The sequence below is a fragment of the Oreochromis niloticus genome, linkage group LG6 (assembly GCF_001858045.2).
Source record: "Oreochromis niloticus isolate F11D_XX linkage group LG6, O_niloticus_UMD_NMBU, whole genome shotgun sequence".
In the NCBI taxonomy this organism is placed as follows: domain Eukaryota; kingdom Metazoa; phylum Chordata; class Actinopteri; order Cichliformes; family Cichlidae; genus Oreochromis; species Oreochromis niloticus.
The window spans coordinates 6,217,818-6,238,963 of NC_031971.2; the positions used below are offsets into that span (position 1 = coordinate 6,217,818).

Genomic DNA, 21,146 nt, shown 5'->3' on the forward strand with positions numbered 1-21,146 from the left:
TATTAGACATATGTGACATGATACAGAACTATCATAGAGATGTCACATAGAAATTACTGTACAATGAATGACATGATTTAAAATAAGCATCCACCCCAATAGTTTGATAGATTTACGTAGCATTTACACAACACGTACACTGTTATCAGTGCTGACTCTTGTTTGAGTGGTTTGACTGCACTAAGTTTAAAAGACTGCCATTCTGGTTTGTACAGCATAACACGGGCTGCAGCACTGCAGCAAAGCTATTGTTGAGCCTGACGTGAGACTCGCTTACGAGAGGAATGTTGAAAAATCCACATTTTGACATGCAAGTTGTATGTAGGGCACACGCCTGAGGGTGCAGGTCTGATCTGTGTCACGGGAGAAAAAGGAAATGGGACGATCCCCACTGCAGCATGCACGTCGGGTTAATGACTCCTGCTGCTAAACCTTCAGTTCAGCTCTTTGATTAGGGTTTAACTTATCAATCAGACAATTATCTTTTTTAATAATTAGGTCATCGGCACTCCAAAAATGTCTTCCCCAGAGAAACAACCATGTAAACCAGTTTCACTTAATAATCTAGTAACTTTTCTGACTTTTTTATTAGTGTTAAATATCATTCACTAGCATCGCACAGTAATGCTGCATTCTCACCCTCTCGGCGGTACAGCGTGCTGGGAAGAGTGCTGGAGCTCCAGGACAGAGACCAGTGGACGTCACCGGCAAGTTTCTTCTTTGTGGCTGACTCCCGAGCACGTCTGTACTCCCAGAAACAGCGACGCTTCGACGGTCGCTCGCCCGGCTGCCTGGCTGGCTCTGCTTCCACCTCTAGAAGGACAAATGTGCAAAGATTTAGGCACTAATGTGGGAAAAACCTTGCAGTTCTTCAAGCAACATGCTTGCCTGTTAAGACAGCAAACAAACCAAGTGACAGAGAATAGACACAAGAACAAAATATTTGATAAAAAAAATCGGTGAGTAAGGAAAGCAGCCAAGAAGAAAGTGTTTCATAAAACTTATATCTCCAGCAAGATCGGAAGCCATCTTGTCGGTTTCTTGAATTCCCCCTGGTGCTCCATCCAAACAGACATGTGAGTGGGTGGAAATTATTTCCTATAATCCTTTTTGTCCTGACAAGGCTTCCCTGTCAGCTCTGTATAAAAGGCAAGTTTCTCTTTTGCTCTGTTTCTTTTTATCTTGTGCCATCTTATCTTCTGGCTGGATACCATTGCACTAAATTACATGTAAGTACAAATACAAGTGGCACAACTGCTGAACCATCAAAGAGTTTGTTTAAACACTGACAGGGTCATGATAATACAGCTTATGATATTTTCTAGAATAGTGGGTATCATTACTTTGAAGCACAGCAGAAATACTCTGGGGCAATCGTTTTGGTTCCCACATTTTCATAAATGTCTGTAATTTTTATCACTTAGAATTTTAACAGTACAAGGATAGAAGGAAGGAAATACTGATTACTGTTCAGCTGCTCATTAATGTAAATATCTAATTAGCCAGACATCATCAAGATGACCTATTGAAGTTCAAACCGATGAAGAAAAGTGTCTTTGCCGATGTGTCATGGTTGTGGGTGCTAGGTGGACTGGTCTGAGTATTTCACAATCATCTCTCAAGTTTACAGAGAATGGTTAGACAAACAGAAATGATCCAGTTAGCAACAGTTCACTGGACCAAAATGCTTTGTTGATACCAGAGGTCAGAGGAGAATGACACGACTGCTTTGAGCTGATAGGAAGACAAGAGTAAGTAAAATAATCACTTGTTATAACCAAGATATCCAGAAGAGCATCTCTGAAAACACAACAGGCCAAACCTGGAAGCAGATAGAGTACGGCAGCAGAAGACCACACGTGTCAAGAACAGAAAACTGAGGCTCACCAAAATTGGACAACAGAAAAGTGGAAAAATGTTGCCTGGTCTGATGAGTCCTGATTTCTGTTGCACCATTCAGATTCGTAGGATCAGAACTTGGCATGAACAACATGGAAGCATGGACCCATGCTGCTTTGTGTCAGCGGTTCAGGTCAGTGGTGCTGTGGGGGATATTTTCCTGGCACACTTCAGACTTCTGAGCACCAACCGATCATCCTTTAAACACCACAGCCTACCTGAGTATTGCTCCTGAAAACTTTTAATGGCTGCTTCCAGTAGGATAAGGTGCAATGTCGCAAAAGTCAAATCACCTCAAACTGGTTTCTTGAATGTGACAATGAGTTCACTGTACTCAAATGGCCTCCAGATGCCAGTCAATCCAGTAGAGCACCTTTGGGCTATGGTGGAACGGGAGATTCACCTCACGTGCGGCCCTTAAATCTGAAGCAACTGTGTGACAGTGTGTCATGTCAATATGGAGCAAAATCTCTGAGGAATGTAGAATCTGTGCCAGGCAGAAGGCAGGGAGAGGGAAACCTGTTAGGGTTACGTGCACCTAATAAATTGGCAAGTAAGTGTATGAGCTTTAGTGCATCTCAAACGTGATAATCAGGCTCTTTGTCGGGAAAAAGTGCACATTTTCATACCGCTCTGGTGACCTATAACTAGGGAAAATATTTAAGAACAGCACAGTTCTTGCTCATTCCTGCTGCTCTCTGCGCAGCAGCTGTATCCCCACAGAGCCTGTGCACCGAGAGCTAAGTGCGAGACCTACTGTTGCTTCTAACGTTCTCTCTCAGCGATGCATCATCTTTAACCTGTGCGTTGTGTCAGATGATGTCCGGATAATGACATTAGACAACCCTTTCATTGCGGTTCTTTGTTCAAGGTAATTACAGGTTGCGTGTATTTTTTCCCCACAGCAGCAGTAATAATCATGCTTCAGTTCACCTCACTGTTGAAAACACAGTTACTTTGTCATAAGATTTAGCGGGCAGTTAGATAAAATAATCTGTTGGAGCTCGAGCTCAGAGTGAGGCGTACTTACTCAACACCATTCAGCACAGCCCAGGCAGAGCGTGCGCTTTGTGTGAGAGCAATTGTGTTGCTTCTGACTCTCTGAGTGATCACAGAACAGCTGCAGTGTTTAACTTATGAATATGAAACTGCAGTGATAAAATACACTCTACTCAATTCAATCGTTCAGGATGACAGAAATGTAAATAAAAGCCTATAGCTACAACACCGGCTCCACAAGCCATAGTTCACATTAGAAAATATTTTTATGGCTCTTCAGAATGACTGGAAGAATCGGATAAAAATAGCAATGAGAAAATTAAATCTTCACCATTTTTTAAGCACACAAATAACATTTATTGAATGTAATCTGATTAACATGTTGCAACAGAATTGCTTGACGAGATAATCCAAACCCAGCATCAATGCTCCAGGCCACACTGTTCCGAAGGAAACTGAATCTTGGAGGTGGACAACGCTGACAGCCATGTATGCAATATTTATTAGAAGAGAAACACCCAGCAAGTGAAATGACGAATGCACCCCAATCATAACTGACAGCTATTCGTGTTTATGTTTGGTCGCTATGAGATCATGCCGTGAGCCCAAATCCAAAAAGCACATGCTGTATGTCCTCATGACAAAGCCACCAGCACGTATGCCGTTTCACACAAAGACGTCACAGAAGATTAGCCTCAGGCGTGCAGACCCACGAATAATGGCGTCATAAATAATACAGCGTGCAAAGCTCCACCAGCAGGAGGAGAGAAGAAGCTCTTCTTCGAACCCGCCGCACAGACGTCCAAAACAGAAAGAAGACGCTGTCACAGTGAACACAGTCGTTTCTGCTGTGATTAAATCAGACTTGAACTTGATAACCGTCAAGTCCTGCCCTCGCTTTTATTCATGAGTGGACAGTCCACACACACACACACACACACAGACACACACACACACACAGACACACAGACACACAGACACACACACACACACACACACACACACACACACACACACACACACACACACACACAGACAGCTTATGTAACATCATGGTGTCTGGTCCTGTCTGCAGATAACGCCATTGTCTGCGCTCCCCCCCTCAACTCGATCTTTTGCTCCATGGTTTTCTGTTTCTCAGCCTTTTGTCTGGTTTCCTAAACTCACTCAACCATCATCAATTTTAGCGAGTACACATCACATTTTTACAATCCATCATTCATACCGTTGCCATCGCTGTGGGCTAATGGTAATAAAAGCTCAACAGGACAAACACACACAAACACACACCGAAACAAAGGACCAACAATTGTGTCTTGCGACAGCTGAAACACAAGCCGGACCGCTCCTTGAGAGCGAGCCACCGACCTCTCTATTACCTTGCAACGAGATGCCTGAGATTTGTTTATCTAATGCAAAGCCGATCAGAGGCAGAAAAGGCCTGGGAAAAGATGCTAATCTGATTGGAAGTCAGTTTACATAGGTGTTATCAACATACATGCTTATGTTTCATGGCTGGTAGTTTGGGAATAACAACTCTTCTCACATTAAAGGATTCCTATGATGCTCTGTGCTCTCAGCAAGCAGTGACTTCATCTGTTTATTACTGAGGGATTAGGCCGCTACAATGTATCTAATTGTTACACTACAACATTTTACTTACGCTGCCAAGAAGCCTCCAGTTTAGTCCTGTTAGTCTGAATGTTAGTTATCACAAAACAAAGTCTTTCAACTCTAAACCTCTGCATCCTTTGCTTCCCTGTAATGTCAGTGTAACCTGATCTTTTACCTGTTAACACAAAAACCTTTAGCAAGCTATCTGTAAATTTCTCCAGAGCAGCAACACATCATAGACAAGTGTTCAGAAGCCAAAGACAAAGAAATGTGAATCAGAGCACACTTTCTATCAGCCTTTATGTAGCAAGCCGTGACTCAGGCAACAACTGACTGCTTGTTGTGGCCAGTCCAAGAATTCTGAGTGACATTTTTTGTATTATTTTTGCACATACAATCCATGAATGAGCCCAACAATTTTTCATTTATATGTTTAATTTTGAAAATCCAATCAATGGTATTTACTGTCTGGATTGTAAGCAGGATTTTAAAAGTCATGGCACCAGATCTTTTTGTGCAGTAGCAAGAATGAAAAAAATAAATCACAGCTGTGTTTATCACTGAAAGTGATCAGAATTGCGATGTAGCAATTTCCTATTGAAAATATCACTGAGGTCTCAGTGGTAACTGCTGCCCTAAAACTCACACTGACATGTTGCAAATATGGGAGGGAGGATTCATATTGTGCTGACCTAATAAGACCTCCATGCTTAATAAACATCCCCTCATCTGCATAAGAGATACTCAGGAGAGTTCTGAAATACAATGAAAGCTCCTTTTTTATGAGCAAACCAGAGTGACATTTAAAAAGCTGACTTTCTTTCACTTTCATCTAATCAAAACAGTCAGCAGGAGAGTAAATAACAGCCTTACGGCATCAAGTCAATAAACAGTGACGATATTGAAGCTGTTCTAAAAATTTTCACAGTGATTCTACTCAGTTTCATGCAGCAGAAATTAAACTCAACAACACTGCATCCATTTCAGTCACAGTTGTGCAGCAAACTTCAAAAACTGGTGGCAGTATGTATTTTAACAACATATAGCTTGTATTGATATAAAACCCCCAATACTTAAGTTCCAGAAGTGAAAAACCATATTCATATTCTCCATAGGGATGCTGATTATGAGCTGGGAGGTTACGGTTACCATAGAAATGTGTCAACTCACCATTTGTCAGAATAAGCATGAAACTTCAGAAATCTTAAAAGTGAAGACAGTCAGGAACCAAGCACTGTAACATACGGATAACTAGGCCATATGGACCTTTCCTGCATGGGCCCTGTGGGCATGTAAGCCTCCTCCCACATGCATGGGTTAAGTTAACTGGTGAGGATAAATTGGCAGTAGGTGTGAATGCAAGTGTGAATAGTAGTCTCTCTCTCTCTCTCTCTCTCTTTATGTCGGCAACATTGGCGACCTGTCCAGGGCGTACTCGCCGACAGCCAGAATAGCATCCAGCCCAACTATGATCCTGACTCAATGAAGCTGAAGAAAATGGAGGGGTGGATGGATATTGTACAATACTAGAATAATGAAAAGGAGTAAATTTGGGAAGGCTGGAAGTTATTCAATGCAGAGTCTGTGATTTGTATGGCATTGTTGCATCAGTAGCTCCTTCTCTGTTAAAAGTATCTATGTACACTATCTTGTACCTTTACCTTTAAAAAAGGAATTGTCTGAAATGTCAATAGAAAAAATGAAAGGGAAATTCACTTCCTTCATGGGAGACCTTCAAAAAGTGGGTGGGCACTTTTGTGCTCTACAGCACCAGTATACTCTTCATTCGGCATATTAACTCAGCATGAAAGAAGCTAACACCAACCAGCAGCAGTTTAGGTGCTTTTCATGCCAGGCTTGCTAGTTTGTGGTTTAAGTGCAAATTTCATTTCATAACTTTTCTTAACCTGTTTAAAGCTGAGTGAAAAGCTGATGACTTTCCCTGTTGGCTTCACTCTGTCTCTCTCTTATTTTGGGTTCAACTCTTGCAGGTAAACTTTCATTGCATTTAAAATAATTAAACAGATTGTCCTCAAACTGAATGTTTTGTTCACATCACCTGTCTATGTCTGCTCCACCCCACACGTGTGTGTGTTTGTGTCTGTGAGAGAGTGTGTGAGAGAGAGAGGGTGTGCACATGCACTGAAGAAGAGAAAGTGCAGTAAAGACAGTAAAGTCACACTGAGCTAAGATTAAACAAGTACAAGCTGATGAGGTGACTAACATCATTTTTTTTTAATAACGCCTTTTCTTACTACCTATTTTATTATCTTACTGTACACACATCTACTTTATCTAGCTGTATGCATTTATGTGGCACACTTTTTATACACAGGTGGGAAATCTATGTTAAAAAAAGGAAATTGTAAATGAGCGAGGGTGAAAGAGCTAACCGGCTCTGTTCTGCATTACTTTGATGTTTTAAAAAAAGCAGAGCAGTTGTATGTCAGCTTTGTCAGAATAAAGTGGAATATATCCAAGCAACCAAAGGTACAATTAACCATATTTTGTATCATGATGTGGACAGCGTGGAAGAAAGTCAGGCTACTGCTGATAACACTGCTAAAATTAGCCAAACTAATCTGACATAGTGTGTGTTTGCAACACCATACAGAGCGCAAACACACATTTCAAAGTGCCACACGTTTCAACAACATTTGATTAAGAAGGAATGTGATTACAAATTTCATACAGCTCCTATATTACCCACAAAATATTTGTTAGGCCAACATTTAACTCCATCCTCTTAAAGCGAGCTCAGTTTAAATGTTTTTGTCAGAATGAACAACTAGCAAATAATTTGCCTGAAAAGTCCCAGAAACATTACTGTGTCCTCACAAACTAATTCAAATCAAGTTCAAAATATACAATATTATCTGTCTGTAATGTAACACTTGTACATTCTGTCCCAAACAAATAGCTTTCATATAATAATAATTAAAAAGACAAAAACTGACACTGAAACTAATGAAAGCGAAACCAAACCTAACAACAACAACAACAGTAAACTCACACCAGAGTCTAACTGAAACCAAAGTGAGTTGAAAATGTAAAAAAAAAAATACTGGAAATATGTAATTAGAAAGCACACATCTATGATAATTCTCGTACACAGTATTGGCACACACCCAAAGGTGCTATGACTAGGAGACTTCAATCCACCATAGAAAACATATGTTTCTTTGGCGATAATTAAAAAACAGTCCACTTGACTGGTCATTGAAACACATTATAGGAATGCTTTTTAGCACACAAACTCATCCTGAAGACAATAACAACAAATCAATTACTGCTAAACAATGCCAAGTTTCACAAAACCCGTGTGACAGCTTCAAAGTTCTTCTTTTGTCCTTTAGAGTCTGAAAAGCAAAGATTATTTCTACTATTTGTATTACATAAAACACAGAAGCAGAAAACCTGGAATAGTTTGGCATCTTTACAGTTAAGCAATTACGAAAATAGTTGTAGAATTAACTGATCAAGTCTGCTTTTGAGTCGTACTACGTACCTTTGATATTTGTGAATGAGAGATAAGTGGGCTGTAAAGAAATAATGAGGCAAGAAAAATGGTTTTTAATGAGCCACCAGCTGAATGCTGCAGTCTGTAGCTGGCATGTTTGTGTTGCTTTTGAAGCTGCTTAGAAATCCAGTTCTTCTGTAATGGTTGTTTAACAATCTGTACCAACTTTCATACCCTATTTAACGTGCTCAGCTAAACCCCCACCCCATCCCAGAAACAAAGCAGCGCGCCTGTTACAGATGGTATTTCAATACCCAAAGACACTTCAGCCCTCAAAGCCATTTTATAACAGTAACACTGTAGTCACTGAAGCAGTGTGATGTCTGGGAATTACACCCGCAAAATTTGGTATCACATGTGCCTGTGCTCAGCCAACCAAGTCAGACGAGACGGTTTGAGGTCTCGTCTGGACTGGAGACAGAACAAAATGGATCGTGTGTGGGCAGACAGGCTGCTGGCCGCGCTGTGATGAGCCGAGATGTCCTCGCCATCACACACACACACACACACACACACACACTGAAGCCAGAACTCACCACATTCAGTTTCAGAGGAGCTCGAAATTTCAGCTTCCACCACTGTCTCCTCCATTCCCTCCTCTCCCTCTTCCTCCTCCTCTTCCTCATCTTCGTCCTGCTCCTCATCCTCATCCTCCAGCTTCAGTTCGGTCTCCGCCTGGCTGTCCTCCCTATCCTGCTCTTCGTGCTGATTCTCCACCACCTGCACCTCCTCTGTCTGGGAGTTGTGAGCAGGTCCTGCCCCCAGCTCCCCTCCCTGGCTCAGGGAGTAGTTGTGCTCCTCGCTGCAGTGCTCCAGAGCCAGTCCTACTGCAGCTGCTGCTGCTTCCTCTTCCTCTTGGGCCACCTGATACACCTCCACCATGCGCTTCCTTGACACCACCTCATCCTGCCCGCCTTCAGTCGCTCTTCCTGAAACACACAGCTCTGTTGTCCGGGCAACAGAGATACACCCTTCCTCCTCCTCTTCCTCCTTCCCTGAAGCAGTGTTCTGGACTTCCGGTGTGCCAGGAGGGGCTACGTGTCTGTTCCTCCTCCTCTCCTCCTCCTCCTCCTCTTCCTCCTGCTCTTCCCGGCTCCTCCCCCAGCAGCCCATCAGCACAGCCTCCTCGGAGCAGGGCAGCAGCTCCCCTCCGACCCCGAGGCCCAGTTTGGTGTAACGAGCCATCTCATCCAGCGCGGACACATCCCAGCGCTCTGGGTGCAGGTCTTCACCAAAGCCTCCGTCGTCCACCAGGTCGCTTAGCAACTCAAAGGGCCGTTTCCTTGGCAATGCTGGGGAGCCCAGCATAAGGAGCACACTCTAAAAAGGGGACAGAGATAAATGACACTTAAACATCTGATTTGTGACAAAAAAATAAACAAACTTTTAAATCATTCAGTATTTTAAAGATTATTTTGGTGTAAAATGACAGCATTTACTAGCTGTTTAAATTCTGAATCTGCTTCTGCTACTAAAACAGGTCAGAATGAGTTGTGTGGGGGAAAAAAAAAACCTTAATCAAAATTACCCACCCTCCCCCAGTGCCGTAATCCTGTCAGGATTATTTCACACCTGGCCCACATACACTGACTGCTGATAACTGAGATGCCACATGAAGAATTCTGTCTTGTTTTCAAGTGAGGCATGATATTTACACATTACTGAATAACTTAACTGTATCTGCGATGTATATATATATATACATATAAAGAGAGAGAGTGATAGAGGTTTAATGGTTTTTCAAGGAGAAACCAAAAGCAGAATACAAACAACGGTCTCGTGTCCCAATTATATTTCCCACTCTGCCATAGCCTGACCACCTGACCTTCTGCCACTGCGGTTACTGCTGCTGAGCTCTCATTATATTCCTAATAGAGGCATGATAGGACATTAAAGAGAAGAGACATGCAGCAGCTTAATGCATCAATGCACACACAGACAGAGGAGGAGGATTATGTGACAGCACTGAAATGGAAGGATGACTTCATCGCTCTATGTAACCTAATAATATAGGCTTTATCATAAAAGCACAGTTTACCTGGGCATCTATTTAACGATATGTCTTTCCAGACTTCTTCCCGTGCTGTTATAAGAGCATGTGTTTAAATACAGTTGAGAAATAGCTCTAATGTGTGGTGTAGTGAAAGTTTTAATGGTTAAAGATCAGGTGGGTTGGAAATGGTTCATGATCCAATCATCATCAAGCCTGTGGCCTATAGTACAGATTGAACATTGAATTTAGAGATCATTACACGCAAAAAATCTACATTACAAAAAAAAAAAAAAACAGCTCATATTTTGTTGTCCTTAAAGAACAGGTTGGCAAATTTACAACTGAGCATTATAATCAGCTGCTGCTCCAGCAAGTCTTTCACTTTATAAACAAATAGGCTGGTGATCACAGTGCTTATTCTGTTCTGCTGCCTCAGTGAGCTGAGCATCACTACACATGAACCAGGTTTCCTCCTCCTGCAGTATCATCAGGTACAGATGCTGGCTCTGGATCTGACATCAGGGTGAAATCCTCTCTGGGGAAGCAGCTGAATGTGACTGCACTGACAGCCAGCAAGCTAGCCAATGAGATATACTTTCAAAGTAAGAGCACGAGGTATTGTTCACTAATAGATCAATGACCAATGACATCATTTAAATTGCTACAATGAGTCACCAACTCAAATTAGGCAGCCAATTATATATCTGTTTGTCCTATACACTGGCTACCCGAGGTCACACTATAAGCTGCGTGAGCTTTGGCTCTGTCTATGTTGTGCTGTCTTACCTGGTCGTACTCTGTCCTGCCTCCCTGTGGCGACATGGCCAGAGGGTAGGGGCTCAGCAGACCCCTGTGCCCTCCGTAGGCCTCGCCAAATGCAGGCTCCATCCCATTCATACCCGGCTGGAAAGGAGGTAAAACACACACACACACACACACACACACACACACACACACACACACACACACACAGAGTAAATCCAACACTGAAGCGAGGAGGAGGATAATTCAGAGGTGATGGGTGAGAGCGACTGTAGCTTTCCTACTTTACCTGAGGCATGCCCGAGGCAGGAAGTTGTCAGGTCGCAGTCCCAACGTGAGTGTGAGTGAGTTTGGCAGCAAAAACTCGACTGAGTTCAGGTCTGAGCATTGAGATGTCACCAGCAGAGACACAAGAGGGAAAGAAGAGTTCATCACAAAGATAGAAGTGAAGGAAGATAAAAGGAGACAAAGAGAAATAGAAGAAAGTACTTACCTAAGATTGAGAGGTGAGCGGGCCAAGGGGGTGAGCTCTTTTCACATGTCGCAGCTCTGCAGCTCTCAATTTCTCAGCCTGAAGGAGAAAACAATAAAAAAGCAAGCAAATCAATGTGACAATGAAACCTAGGGATGCAATACATAATATGAACACAAAAATGTTACAGTGTTACATAAGCCTTATATTGTTTTGTTGGCTTCGTGCAGCACAAGTTGTCTGTTTGCTGCTACTGATTTCAGTTTGTTTGATCGGCACAAAAGGAGGAGACGACAGCAGTACAGATGATAAAATGCAGGTTTTAAATGTGTCTTTTTAATAACAGATCCACAGTGCCGCTCTTAGATGAATGGGCTTCTTTGACAGAAAACATTTCACAAGGGCAATCTGTAAAATTCACTTTTGTTTGTTTATTGTGGTGTTTTTTTAATATATTTTGTATTTGTAAAGCAAAACATTAATGAGTTCAGAGCTCTTTATTGTCTGTTCAACAGCGGCAGCTATTGTTACTTACATTAGTTGGCTAGCTTTCTATTAATACATCCATTCATTCAACATGAAAAAAAAAACATGCTGGTGCTGCAAAAATGTAGGACATATCACTTCCAAGAAACCCCTGCTAACAATGAGTGTTTAAAACAGCAAATGCAAAAGCTTTCATGCACTAGATAAAGGTTGAATTCTGTTGTGTGTCAAAGCATTCATATGATTCACTGGCATTTGTTATTTCTACTGCTATGTGCATTAAAGGAGAACTTTGATGTTCATTTGTTAAACATTACATGACCAGTGTGGGATGAGGATCAATGAGCTGGAAAGGAGAAGAGTTTGGATAGATAAGCTAAAGATTAGTGCTAAAGTTAAACAGCTCTCAAAGGCACTAGTTAAGTTTAAACAATAAAACACAACTTCCATGCTTTGTATGCTATGGAATCAAAAGGCTAAAGTATGCAGGGCAGGAGGAAGTCAATATCCTCAAGGCTAAATATTAGCTCTTGTCCAGCTAACTGAAAAATGTGCAAAGCAAGCTAGTTTAGCTTAGCTGACAAGTTGATTGAGCCGTGTTAGCTTGTACCATGACTGCCAAGGTCATGAGCAAACAAAGAAAGAAGTCAGTCCATCTTTGTCTACTCTCTTAACTCCCCAACTGATTCACTCCTTCTTTTATTAATATCAATCTTTAAAAAGAAGTTTTTGTTTTATTTTTACATTTTAAAAACATCAGAAGTAACCTTACTTAAAATCCTAAGTAATGTTTCAGCATTATATTATTGAAGTGGTCAAGTACTTTGACAAACTTTTCAGGTCAGATCAGGTGATGAGTACAAAGTTGATATGCATCCAGTTCTTCCAGTTTCATTACCTTACAGATACCGTGGCCAGCTATCTGCATGTAGACTGGCTCTCACAAAAGAAAGGCGATGTGAAACAATAATAAATGCATTGATGACAAAACGCTCTGCAACTCTGAGTGCAATAAAAGCTTCCCAAGAGGAAGAGACAGAGAGGCTGACAGGGATAGCATCATAATCAGAGCTTTCAGTCATGCCAACTAACTTGTGAACAACCGCTGCAAACATACAGTACTGTGCAAAAGTCTTGAGCCACCCCTTATTTTTTTACATTTAGCTAGAAAAAAGGGAAAATAGCAGTGCAAACACATGAAAATGCAGTAGATAAGGCAAAAACTGGAGTTTGTACAATTTTAAATAGCTTAAAGGTAATACTTGGTATGACCACGTTTATTTTTCAACACAGCCTGAAATCTTAGGCAAGGTTTCTCGTCATTCCTTTAAGAAGTCTTCAGAATTTCTCGGAGCAGAATAGTTTTCCAGGCGTACTGAAGGACATCCAAAGCTATTCTTTGAAGAAGAAGCTTTGCTGCCTGCCTATTGTTACATCTTCTGTCACCATGATCCCACACTCTTTCAATAACGCCTGGCTCTGAGGAGGCCAATCCATAACTGTTGTATTCCAATGTGTTTTTTTCTATCCAGGTATTCTTTTACTGAATTGGCAGCCTATTTTCCATTAACAATAAGATACTTTCCAGATTTCAAGGTGGCTCAAAATCTGTTTGTGTTTTCTTGTATTTATAATTCCACCAATTATGACAATATCCCCAACGCCACTGGCTGATATGCAAGGCCCAAAACACAACAGAGCCTCCAATGTGTTTTACATGTGGCTGCAGTGACTTACTGTTGTACCTCTCTCCTAACCGCTTCTGTACATGTTTATAGTGATTTGAACCAAAAAGTTTGGAATTCACTTTATAAGACCTGTTGCCACTGATTTTCAGTCGAGTTCTTGAGTAATTTGGCATGCCTCAGCTTCTTCTCTCTGTCAAGACAACCTCCCTTCCACTGAGACTTCTGATGAGGTTTTGGTAAACATGGATGGTTTATCAGAAAGACCAGATGCATCTCTCGTGCCCTGTGTCAGGTCTTTGCTGGATTTTTTCGTATTTCTTAAGGACATGACTTTCAGATACAGTTCATCTGCTGCAGATTGTTTTTACATCTGCCAGATCTTTTGTCTGGCACCAAACTTTCTGTTATGTGTAAACAGAACATTGGTTTATCCCTTGAGTCAGATGCCTTTTTATGTTTGAATGATTCACACAGGTACAAGAACTGAAAATTAGTATTAAAACCCCCCCAAAAAACCCTGTAGCTCAAGACCTCTTTAAAAAATAAAGTGTGGCTTCTTCCAAGCAAAATATAAAGAAATGAGGGGTGAGTCAAGACTTTTGGACAGTAATGTGCAAGCAAAGTTATCACCAACGCTGGTGTGAAATAGTACAAAGTTCTAACCCTCTGCTGATAATTTCATTCACACTATGTTACATCTCCTGCTAACAACTGGCCCCCGACACTGACGGATGGTGTGTTAAACACAGAATAAAACAACTGACCTCACAGATCTGCACATTGTCACTGATATAAGGCGTAGCTTTTTGAGTAAAGACTGGACCGATATCTGAATACGGTATCGCAGGAATTATAAAGTCAAAAGTCAGCATTGACCTATTTGTAGCCCCATGAAGCATGTGTCGTTTACTTGTCTGTTTGAAGGGGCTTAGAATAGAAAGAGAAGAGAGGCGAGAGGTGCAGGACAGGCAGGTGGAAAATTCACAGATTTCAACCAATTCCACATTGAACAGGAAGAAATGGTGCATTTGTCGAGGACCACTTTCAGCCTCGAACAGATGCACAGATTGCACGCCAGATTAAAAAAAAGCAACAAAAAAACCAACTCTGCAGTGTGTTCATAATATTGAAGCTACATGTCACAGTGCAACAGTGTGACTCACTAATGTGTTTTAATTGTTTATGAGCAACAGTGGCGCAGAGGAACACACACAGTAAACGGCTTTTCATCGGACTATCTTACTGGTCCACTGAAGAACTGCTTCTTTAGCTCCGCCTCATACGGGTAAACTTGAGCATTGACGTTGCTTTCAGCTGCTCCTTTCATTAATGTTTGTGTAACCAAAACTCTGATTCTCCCTTAAAGGAGAAGGGAGGAGGCCACGCTGCAGGCGCCGAATACACCCGGCTCTTTTCAGATGGCAACATGATGAAATACCGAGCAACATAACGCACATACACACATACACACACACACACACACGCTGCAGGAACAATGCAGACCTACTGTTCAGTACCTGTGGAAAAGCCGAAGAAAGCAGCTCACACAGACCCTGGTTGAGTGTTTGAGAACAATGCCATAATATGTTCTCCATGGATTGACCTCAGGCACACAAGAATGAGGAAATGAGGATTGGCTGGGCGGTTATGACACTGCCTTGGCACGCCAAATGGAAAACTGGTATTTGGCACATGAGCCAAGCCAGCTACCAACATACTGTGTACACAAACACTTATCAGACACATACAGGGCTCTGAAGCTGATAACCAACGGGTGGAACAAATATAATAATCCAGGATTCACACAAATGAATAAAAGATACACATTATTTATCATAAAGTTACAGCAGTAAGAGCGGGACCGTTTGAAACGTGAAGCTCTGGGAGTTTGTGCTGAGGGTTAAAGCTATGTAGATTATTATGGAAGCAGTTCACTTGTACCAACAATAAAGTTGTTTGAGTGCCAGCTTTGAATGTTTCTGCACTTACGCAGAGCAAAAAAAAACCCAACCTTTTGAATACGATAAAACAAAATGACTTAGTAGGCTACCAAGCCACTTTCCACTCTGTTGCTGGATGCAACATTGGTGCTGATATATCCTGCAAACAGGAGTGAAGCGCACATGCAAATGTGTCCATGGCGTACTATTTACCATTTCTTTTAATCTTGTTTATATGAACACAGTGCTCCTCTAGCTATTTGCTGCCTCTACAGGGAAAATTTGCACAATGAAACAGATACACCAAACAGACTTGTATTTATATTTGTTCACACCACGGCTGATATAGGTGGCTTCATGCAATAACAGCTGAGAAATCCTTTTGTGCACATTGGTTAAATATAGGGCACGGTCCAAAGGGCTCTTTGCTCATAAAGACACTCACAGAGTTCACAGTAAGGCAGCGGGGAAACAAAAAAGTCAACAGCAACCAATAACCATAGGCTTTACATTCAGCCAACGATGCATTTAGCCCTTTGTAAACAAGACTCCACAAGCAAAGTGGATGCCAGCACAACTGTGGCTTATGTAACAACACTGGACGCACACTGACAAAGTAAATATATATGCTAACACTCACAATGCGGTAAGAAAATGGTTCATGTAGTGCAGGTGGTGCATGACGAAATTTACTTTTCCTTGTTATGGAGCCCCCACCCCCACCCCCCCACAAGCTGTCCCCCGCCACAGAGGACCTTTCGATGCCTTCAGAACTTACAGTAATTGCAGCCATTTCTAACCCCATGTACACTTAGAGCTGACTTTTCTATTAGTCTATTATAAATGCACTGGAGCAATTATCCTGTGAACACTGTGTGGGCACAGAAAAATGCAAAATAAAACTGAACCCATATCCTTGCAACAGCTTGTTATGTAACACAGGGCAGAGTATTCAAAAGAATCTGTGTCACGCCATAATGTACCCTTCCAAAACACATCTACAGTACATTCAAGAGCTGCAAACAGTTGCACTATTATTGATTCATCTGGCATTTGTTTTTTCAATTGTTGTGTGAAAATAATCATAAAAAAGGCAAGTCACTTATTTACAATTTCCTACATTCCAAACTGACACATTGTTACACCCAAGCTACAATAAAGAATGCAGATCCAGTCTATTTACTGTCATTCAAATGACATGCTGGAAAAAGGACGCACTTCATGCTTCAAACTAAAAAAAAAGAAAACAACATTAAAATTCAAAATGAATTCTTGGTTATTTTCAGCTGATGAACTACGTGATCAATCCATGAATTGTTTCAGCCCTACTGTATTCTAACACGGGCAGTTGTTAAAAATGGTTTGCCTGTGGTGGGGTTTTTATTTGGGTAAAGAGCATCACCATGACACCAGAGTTACAGCTCCCCTGTTTGCAAGAATGAAAGTAAGTGTGGGGGTGAACTTCACTATCAGAGGGTTAATGAGGCTCTGGACAGAAATCTGAGGGCCTTCCAATTTACTCTCTCAGAAATCGTCCTTTTAATGCCATTGTCGAACGAAACTGGCTGCTGTGAAAGTGAGACTGTAGCAGAGGGAGCTCAATGAGCAGTAGTGAAGTTTTATATATTTCGTAATGTCCAAACTGAAATAAAATGACACTTACGTCTTAGTTTTTCTCAGAAAGCATGCTAGCATCTCGCAAATGCATGTTAATTTTGCTCCGTGAATAGGGCAGAGGAGCATGCCCTGACGATGCCTGTTTCCAAAAGTGTAACTAAAACAGATCAGGAGCATAGCTCAACCACAACTGAAACTTCCATATGCCTATAAGAAGCAGCAACTTATGGTGGTTGAAAGTGACTGGTACCAGGTGGCCACTGCAAATTTCGCTCCTGTAGATGGCTGCCCCTCTCTGAGCCTGGTTCTTCTGGAGGCCTCTTCCTGTTAAAAGGGAGCTCTTCCTTCCCACTGTCACCAAACGCTGTTCACATGAGAACATCTGGTTGTTGGTGCTTACTCTCTAGTATTATAGGGTCTTTACCTTACAATGTCAATAGACATAAGGTGATAGTTGTGGTGAATTGATGCTATATAAATAAAAATGTAACTGAACTCAATGGCTTCATGTCTGTCACTGTAAAGTGGCTCTTAGAGCTGTGAGGTCCCTAATACTCACAGAAAGGTGTTTTAATAGAGAAACCTGGAAAACAGAGACAGAAAAAAACTAAAAAATGAAAAATGCTAAAATTACCAGAATAAAAAAATAAAAAGTCAAAATTTCAGTTTTTCACTTTCTGCCTTTTGTAGGGCTCCAGTAGTTGTCCAGAGAGTGAAAGTTCCTGAGTATTCAAAAGTTCATTAATGTAACACTGCAATGGAACAACTAGACAACTGCTTAAATTGGCCCCTAACCTATCTGAAAGTATAACAGGAAGGACTACATGTCCATGGTGTGGCAGCTGTCCTCATGACAGTCTGCAAGCAAGGATATAAGTATAGCGCCTGCCCCAGGAGTGCCAGCTATTTCTCTTCATCATTATTATTATTATTATTTGAAGTTTTCAAAACAGTCATGTGATAACTTATGGTATTTTTGTTCCATATACTACCATACTTTCTCCATAAAAACTTGTTTTTGCACTTTCAGAATTAACGTAGTATAGTGCTAGCTGGGTATAACGCACACATCTGAGATCGGAAGCAAGTCATTCTGACACTGGACCACGAAGCAAATTTAAAGTAGTCTGACCAGGCATTGAACCTTTAGCAGCTGGAGGCCTCTTCAGAAATAATCAGGAAAAAAAACTCCAGGCTGATGTCGAATTGCACGAATGAATGGAGGTTACGCACGAGGGAGAGCGACTGAAAGTGAGAAAAAAGTAAATTCAGAAGGAGCCCAGTGTGAGGCTGTGATGGCAGAGAGTGTGGCCGAAAACAGCGAGGAGGAGGCGGGAGAGCGGGGAGGAGAGACGATCTGGCTGTCAGTCTGTCTGGGAAGCCAATTTGCCAAATTAAAGCTCCAAAATTCTGGGCGGCGGACAAAGGTCGGTCTGCCTGGGAAAATTCTTCGCATCTCCAGTAATAAAATTAAAACATGTTAATAACTGCAAAAAATAAAAAATAAAAAATAAATACAAGAACAAACACCCAAAACGACCTGGATGCGCCCCCGCCTCTCCGTGTCCTTGGAGCTCCGTTTCCCGTAACGATGGAGAGCAAAAGTGGCCCCCTTCTGCCGCCCCTCGCCTGTCTTCCCGTCCATCCAGTGCGCGTCCGCAATATTCCCGAATAAACCTTTTAATCACTGACCCGATCGGTGGAATCGAACTGACGGGGCACAACGGTGCTGTGTCCCCGCACAGCTGGATACAACAACAGCAGCAGCAGCACATAAAGAGCCAGAGCACGAAGGGAAGGTGCCATGGTGGCAGCCAGCAGCGTGTCCCGCATGGCACGGCGAGCCGGAGAGCCGCGCTCCCACATCCAGCCTCCCTCCTTTCTCTTTCACACCTCATATTCACATTTTAAGCATTTGTACTTTACTTTTTTAAAACTGCAATATAACGCAGAAAGAAATATTCCTACCTAAAGCAGCCACCACGCTTCGCGGAGTATCCAGCCGAGACAACAGGGATCCTTTCAGCGCACAGACAATAAAAATGGGGCGCAGCTGGCAGTGCCACCGGATGTCCAATATTAATTGTTAATACGGCCGATTTGAGAGCCTGTGGATGGGCTCCGGCGCTTTAACGGCCCCAGCTGCGGTCAGGTGGCCGCTCTCTGTCCACACCGACTCGGACTTTCGTTACATTAAAGTTGAATAAATCTCAGAACAACTTTGGCTACTGTAGGTCCACCTGCAGGTGCTGCTTCCGATTGATGGTGGCTGTTACAGGCCGAGGCAAGTTATGCCCGTCATTAAATGTAGGCTTTGTCGAAGAGAAACTGTAAACTTTGAGCCATTACACAGAATAAACACCGGGAGCAAAAGCTGCCTGGCTGCGGATATAGGAAACATAAACAAAACGGTATAAATGCGTTATGTAGCGTGAAATTGGATGGTAAAAGTGTAATTTGGTACATTTAAAAAATTATATATATACGCTAACTTGTTACGTATATCGCACGTGGAAAACATATATTTCCAGATGTTTTTGTGAACGTGGTGCATTTATTATTCCAAATTCAAAAGTATAGTTCTTTATCGTGTAGCTCCAGTGTGTAAATCCGTGTGAAAGTAGCCATTTTTATCACAGAAGACCGTTAAAAGCCGTCATATTTTTTTTCTATATGTGCTTTAAATATTTTGTCAGTTAATTATCGGTCGTAAAACTTTACGTAAATGCTTATGTATTTGTCCAAAGGTACATAGCTGCGAGACGGGCTTTACCTTAACGCGTGTCCTCGGATGTCCCCTCCGAGTTAATGCTCCTCCGGACCGGGGTAAAATGTCGGCCTCGGCCTCTCCAGATGATATTACTCCGCACCATCCACGGAGGGGGGAGAAGAGGCTCACGCATGGACAGCAGCAGTGACCGCTCAGCCCAGAAATCCCGTTCAAGCTACAGCCACATGCAGGAAGTTAGTTCACGGCAGTACCGAGCTGGCCTATATGGCGGATAAACGGGACAGAAGATGGTTGTAGGACTGTTAAACACCCCCTTCTCCACCACCACCACCCCGTCCTCCTCCTCCTCCTCCTGTCTTTCCCTCCCCTTCATTGGTGCAGAAACCTAACGTTTTGGAGATGAGAGGGTGGGAGAACAGAAGCACTCATCTCTCCTCTGAAGCTAATTCCGTTGTTAATAAACTTTTACGAGCTCGTACAGCAGACCCCCCTCTGTGTTTGACTTGGTGCCGTCCGCGGGACTCACAAAATAACACTGGGGGACACTTTTGGAGCCGCCTCCGCGGGTTAGAACCACTTTTACGGGCTCAGAATGAAATATAAACACAAGCAGAGAGATAGAGGGCGTGGATCCGCGCGTGCAGTGTGCGTCCTGTTTGCTGTCACTGAGTAACAGCGCTGTTGTTGCTGTTGGCTACGCTGTGGTTAGCTACTAGGTTCAGAGTTCAGCGAACCATACAAGTAGAGAAAGGAGTTGGGAGAGACTGACCTGATCGAAATGGGAAGTGTGTCAGTTGTAAAAAACAGTTGCAGTTCTCATCGGCGGGTTGGGGGGCACTTGAGTTTACGAATAATCCCGAAGAGCGAGTGTCAGAGCTAAAAGATTAGGCTGCACTTCTGGCAGGGCCTTTCAAAATAAAAGTCTCGATGAAGCATAAGCTATAAAATGTATATTATATATTAAAAATATACTTTTTTATAATGCAACATTTTGAAATAATATTCACCTATTTATATAAAATCAATTTAAAAAGGGGTACACTTTTTATAACTATTTTTCCCCTTGATATCCCTTCATATCTGGTGTGTTCAAGGATTGTATTTGTTAGGTCTATAGCTTATTTTCACATCTGTTACCCTCTCCCATTACATACCTCGGAGTAACACAAAGTGAAGTACTTTCACACATAAAATACAATTTTAAAAGCATGCATTCGACTGTGATTACCCTGGGGATATGTTCACTGTAACAAAATGTAAGATATGAAAATAAATTTTAAAAGGTTTTTAAAAAAAAGGACATCCATACAAACCGTAAGTCCAAAAACATGATTCCTGATTTAGATAGAAAATAGAAATCAACTTATATATGTTAAGTTGTTTTCTCATGACAAATAATCCAGATACCAGGTAAAAAGTAAAAGA

At 42.0% G+C, this 21,146-nt stretch overlaps 1 protein-coding gene across 4 annotated transcripts in view; it reads right to left on the reverse strand.

Annotated features, from left to right (window-relative positions):
• The window catches only part of LOC102079284 (CREB3 regulatory factor), a 36,568-nt gene extending 15,953 nt beyond the window's left edge, over positions 1 to 20,615 (reverse strand). Inside the window, exons 1-7 of one of the 4 annotated variants that reach the window (XM_005458669.4) lie at positions 20,491 to 20,604; positions 19,764 to 19,981; positions 11,281 to 11,358; positions 11,077 to 11,167; positions 10,812 to 10,928; positions 8,569 to 9,352; positions 640 to 813 (exon numbers count right to left, since the gene is read on the reverse strand). In XM_005458669.4, coding sequence (XP_005458726.1) covers positions 640 to 813; positions 8,569 to 9,352; positions 10,812 to 10,928; positions 11,077 to 11,085 — 1,084 coding nt within the window. In that variant the 5' untranslated portion in view covers positions 11,086 to 11,167; positions 11,281 to 11,358; positions 19,764 to 19,981; positions 20,491 to 20,604. Of the gene's footprint in view, positions 1 to 639; positions 814 to 8,568; positions 9,353 to 10,811; positions 10,929 to 11,076; positions 11,168 to 11,280; positions 11,359 to 14,950; positions 14,975 to 18,958; positions 19,086 to 19,763; positions 19,982 to 20,490 lie in introns of those variants that run through there. The other 3 variants (XM_005458670.4, XM_019360386.2, XM_025908165.1) reach the window with 3 other exon arrangements.
• Between the last annotated feature and the right edge of the window lie 531 nt (positions 20,616 to 21,146).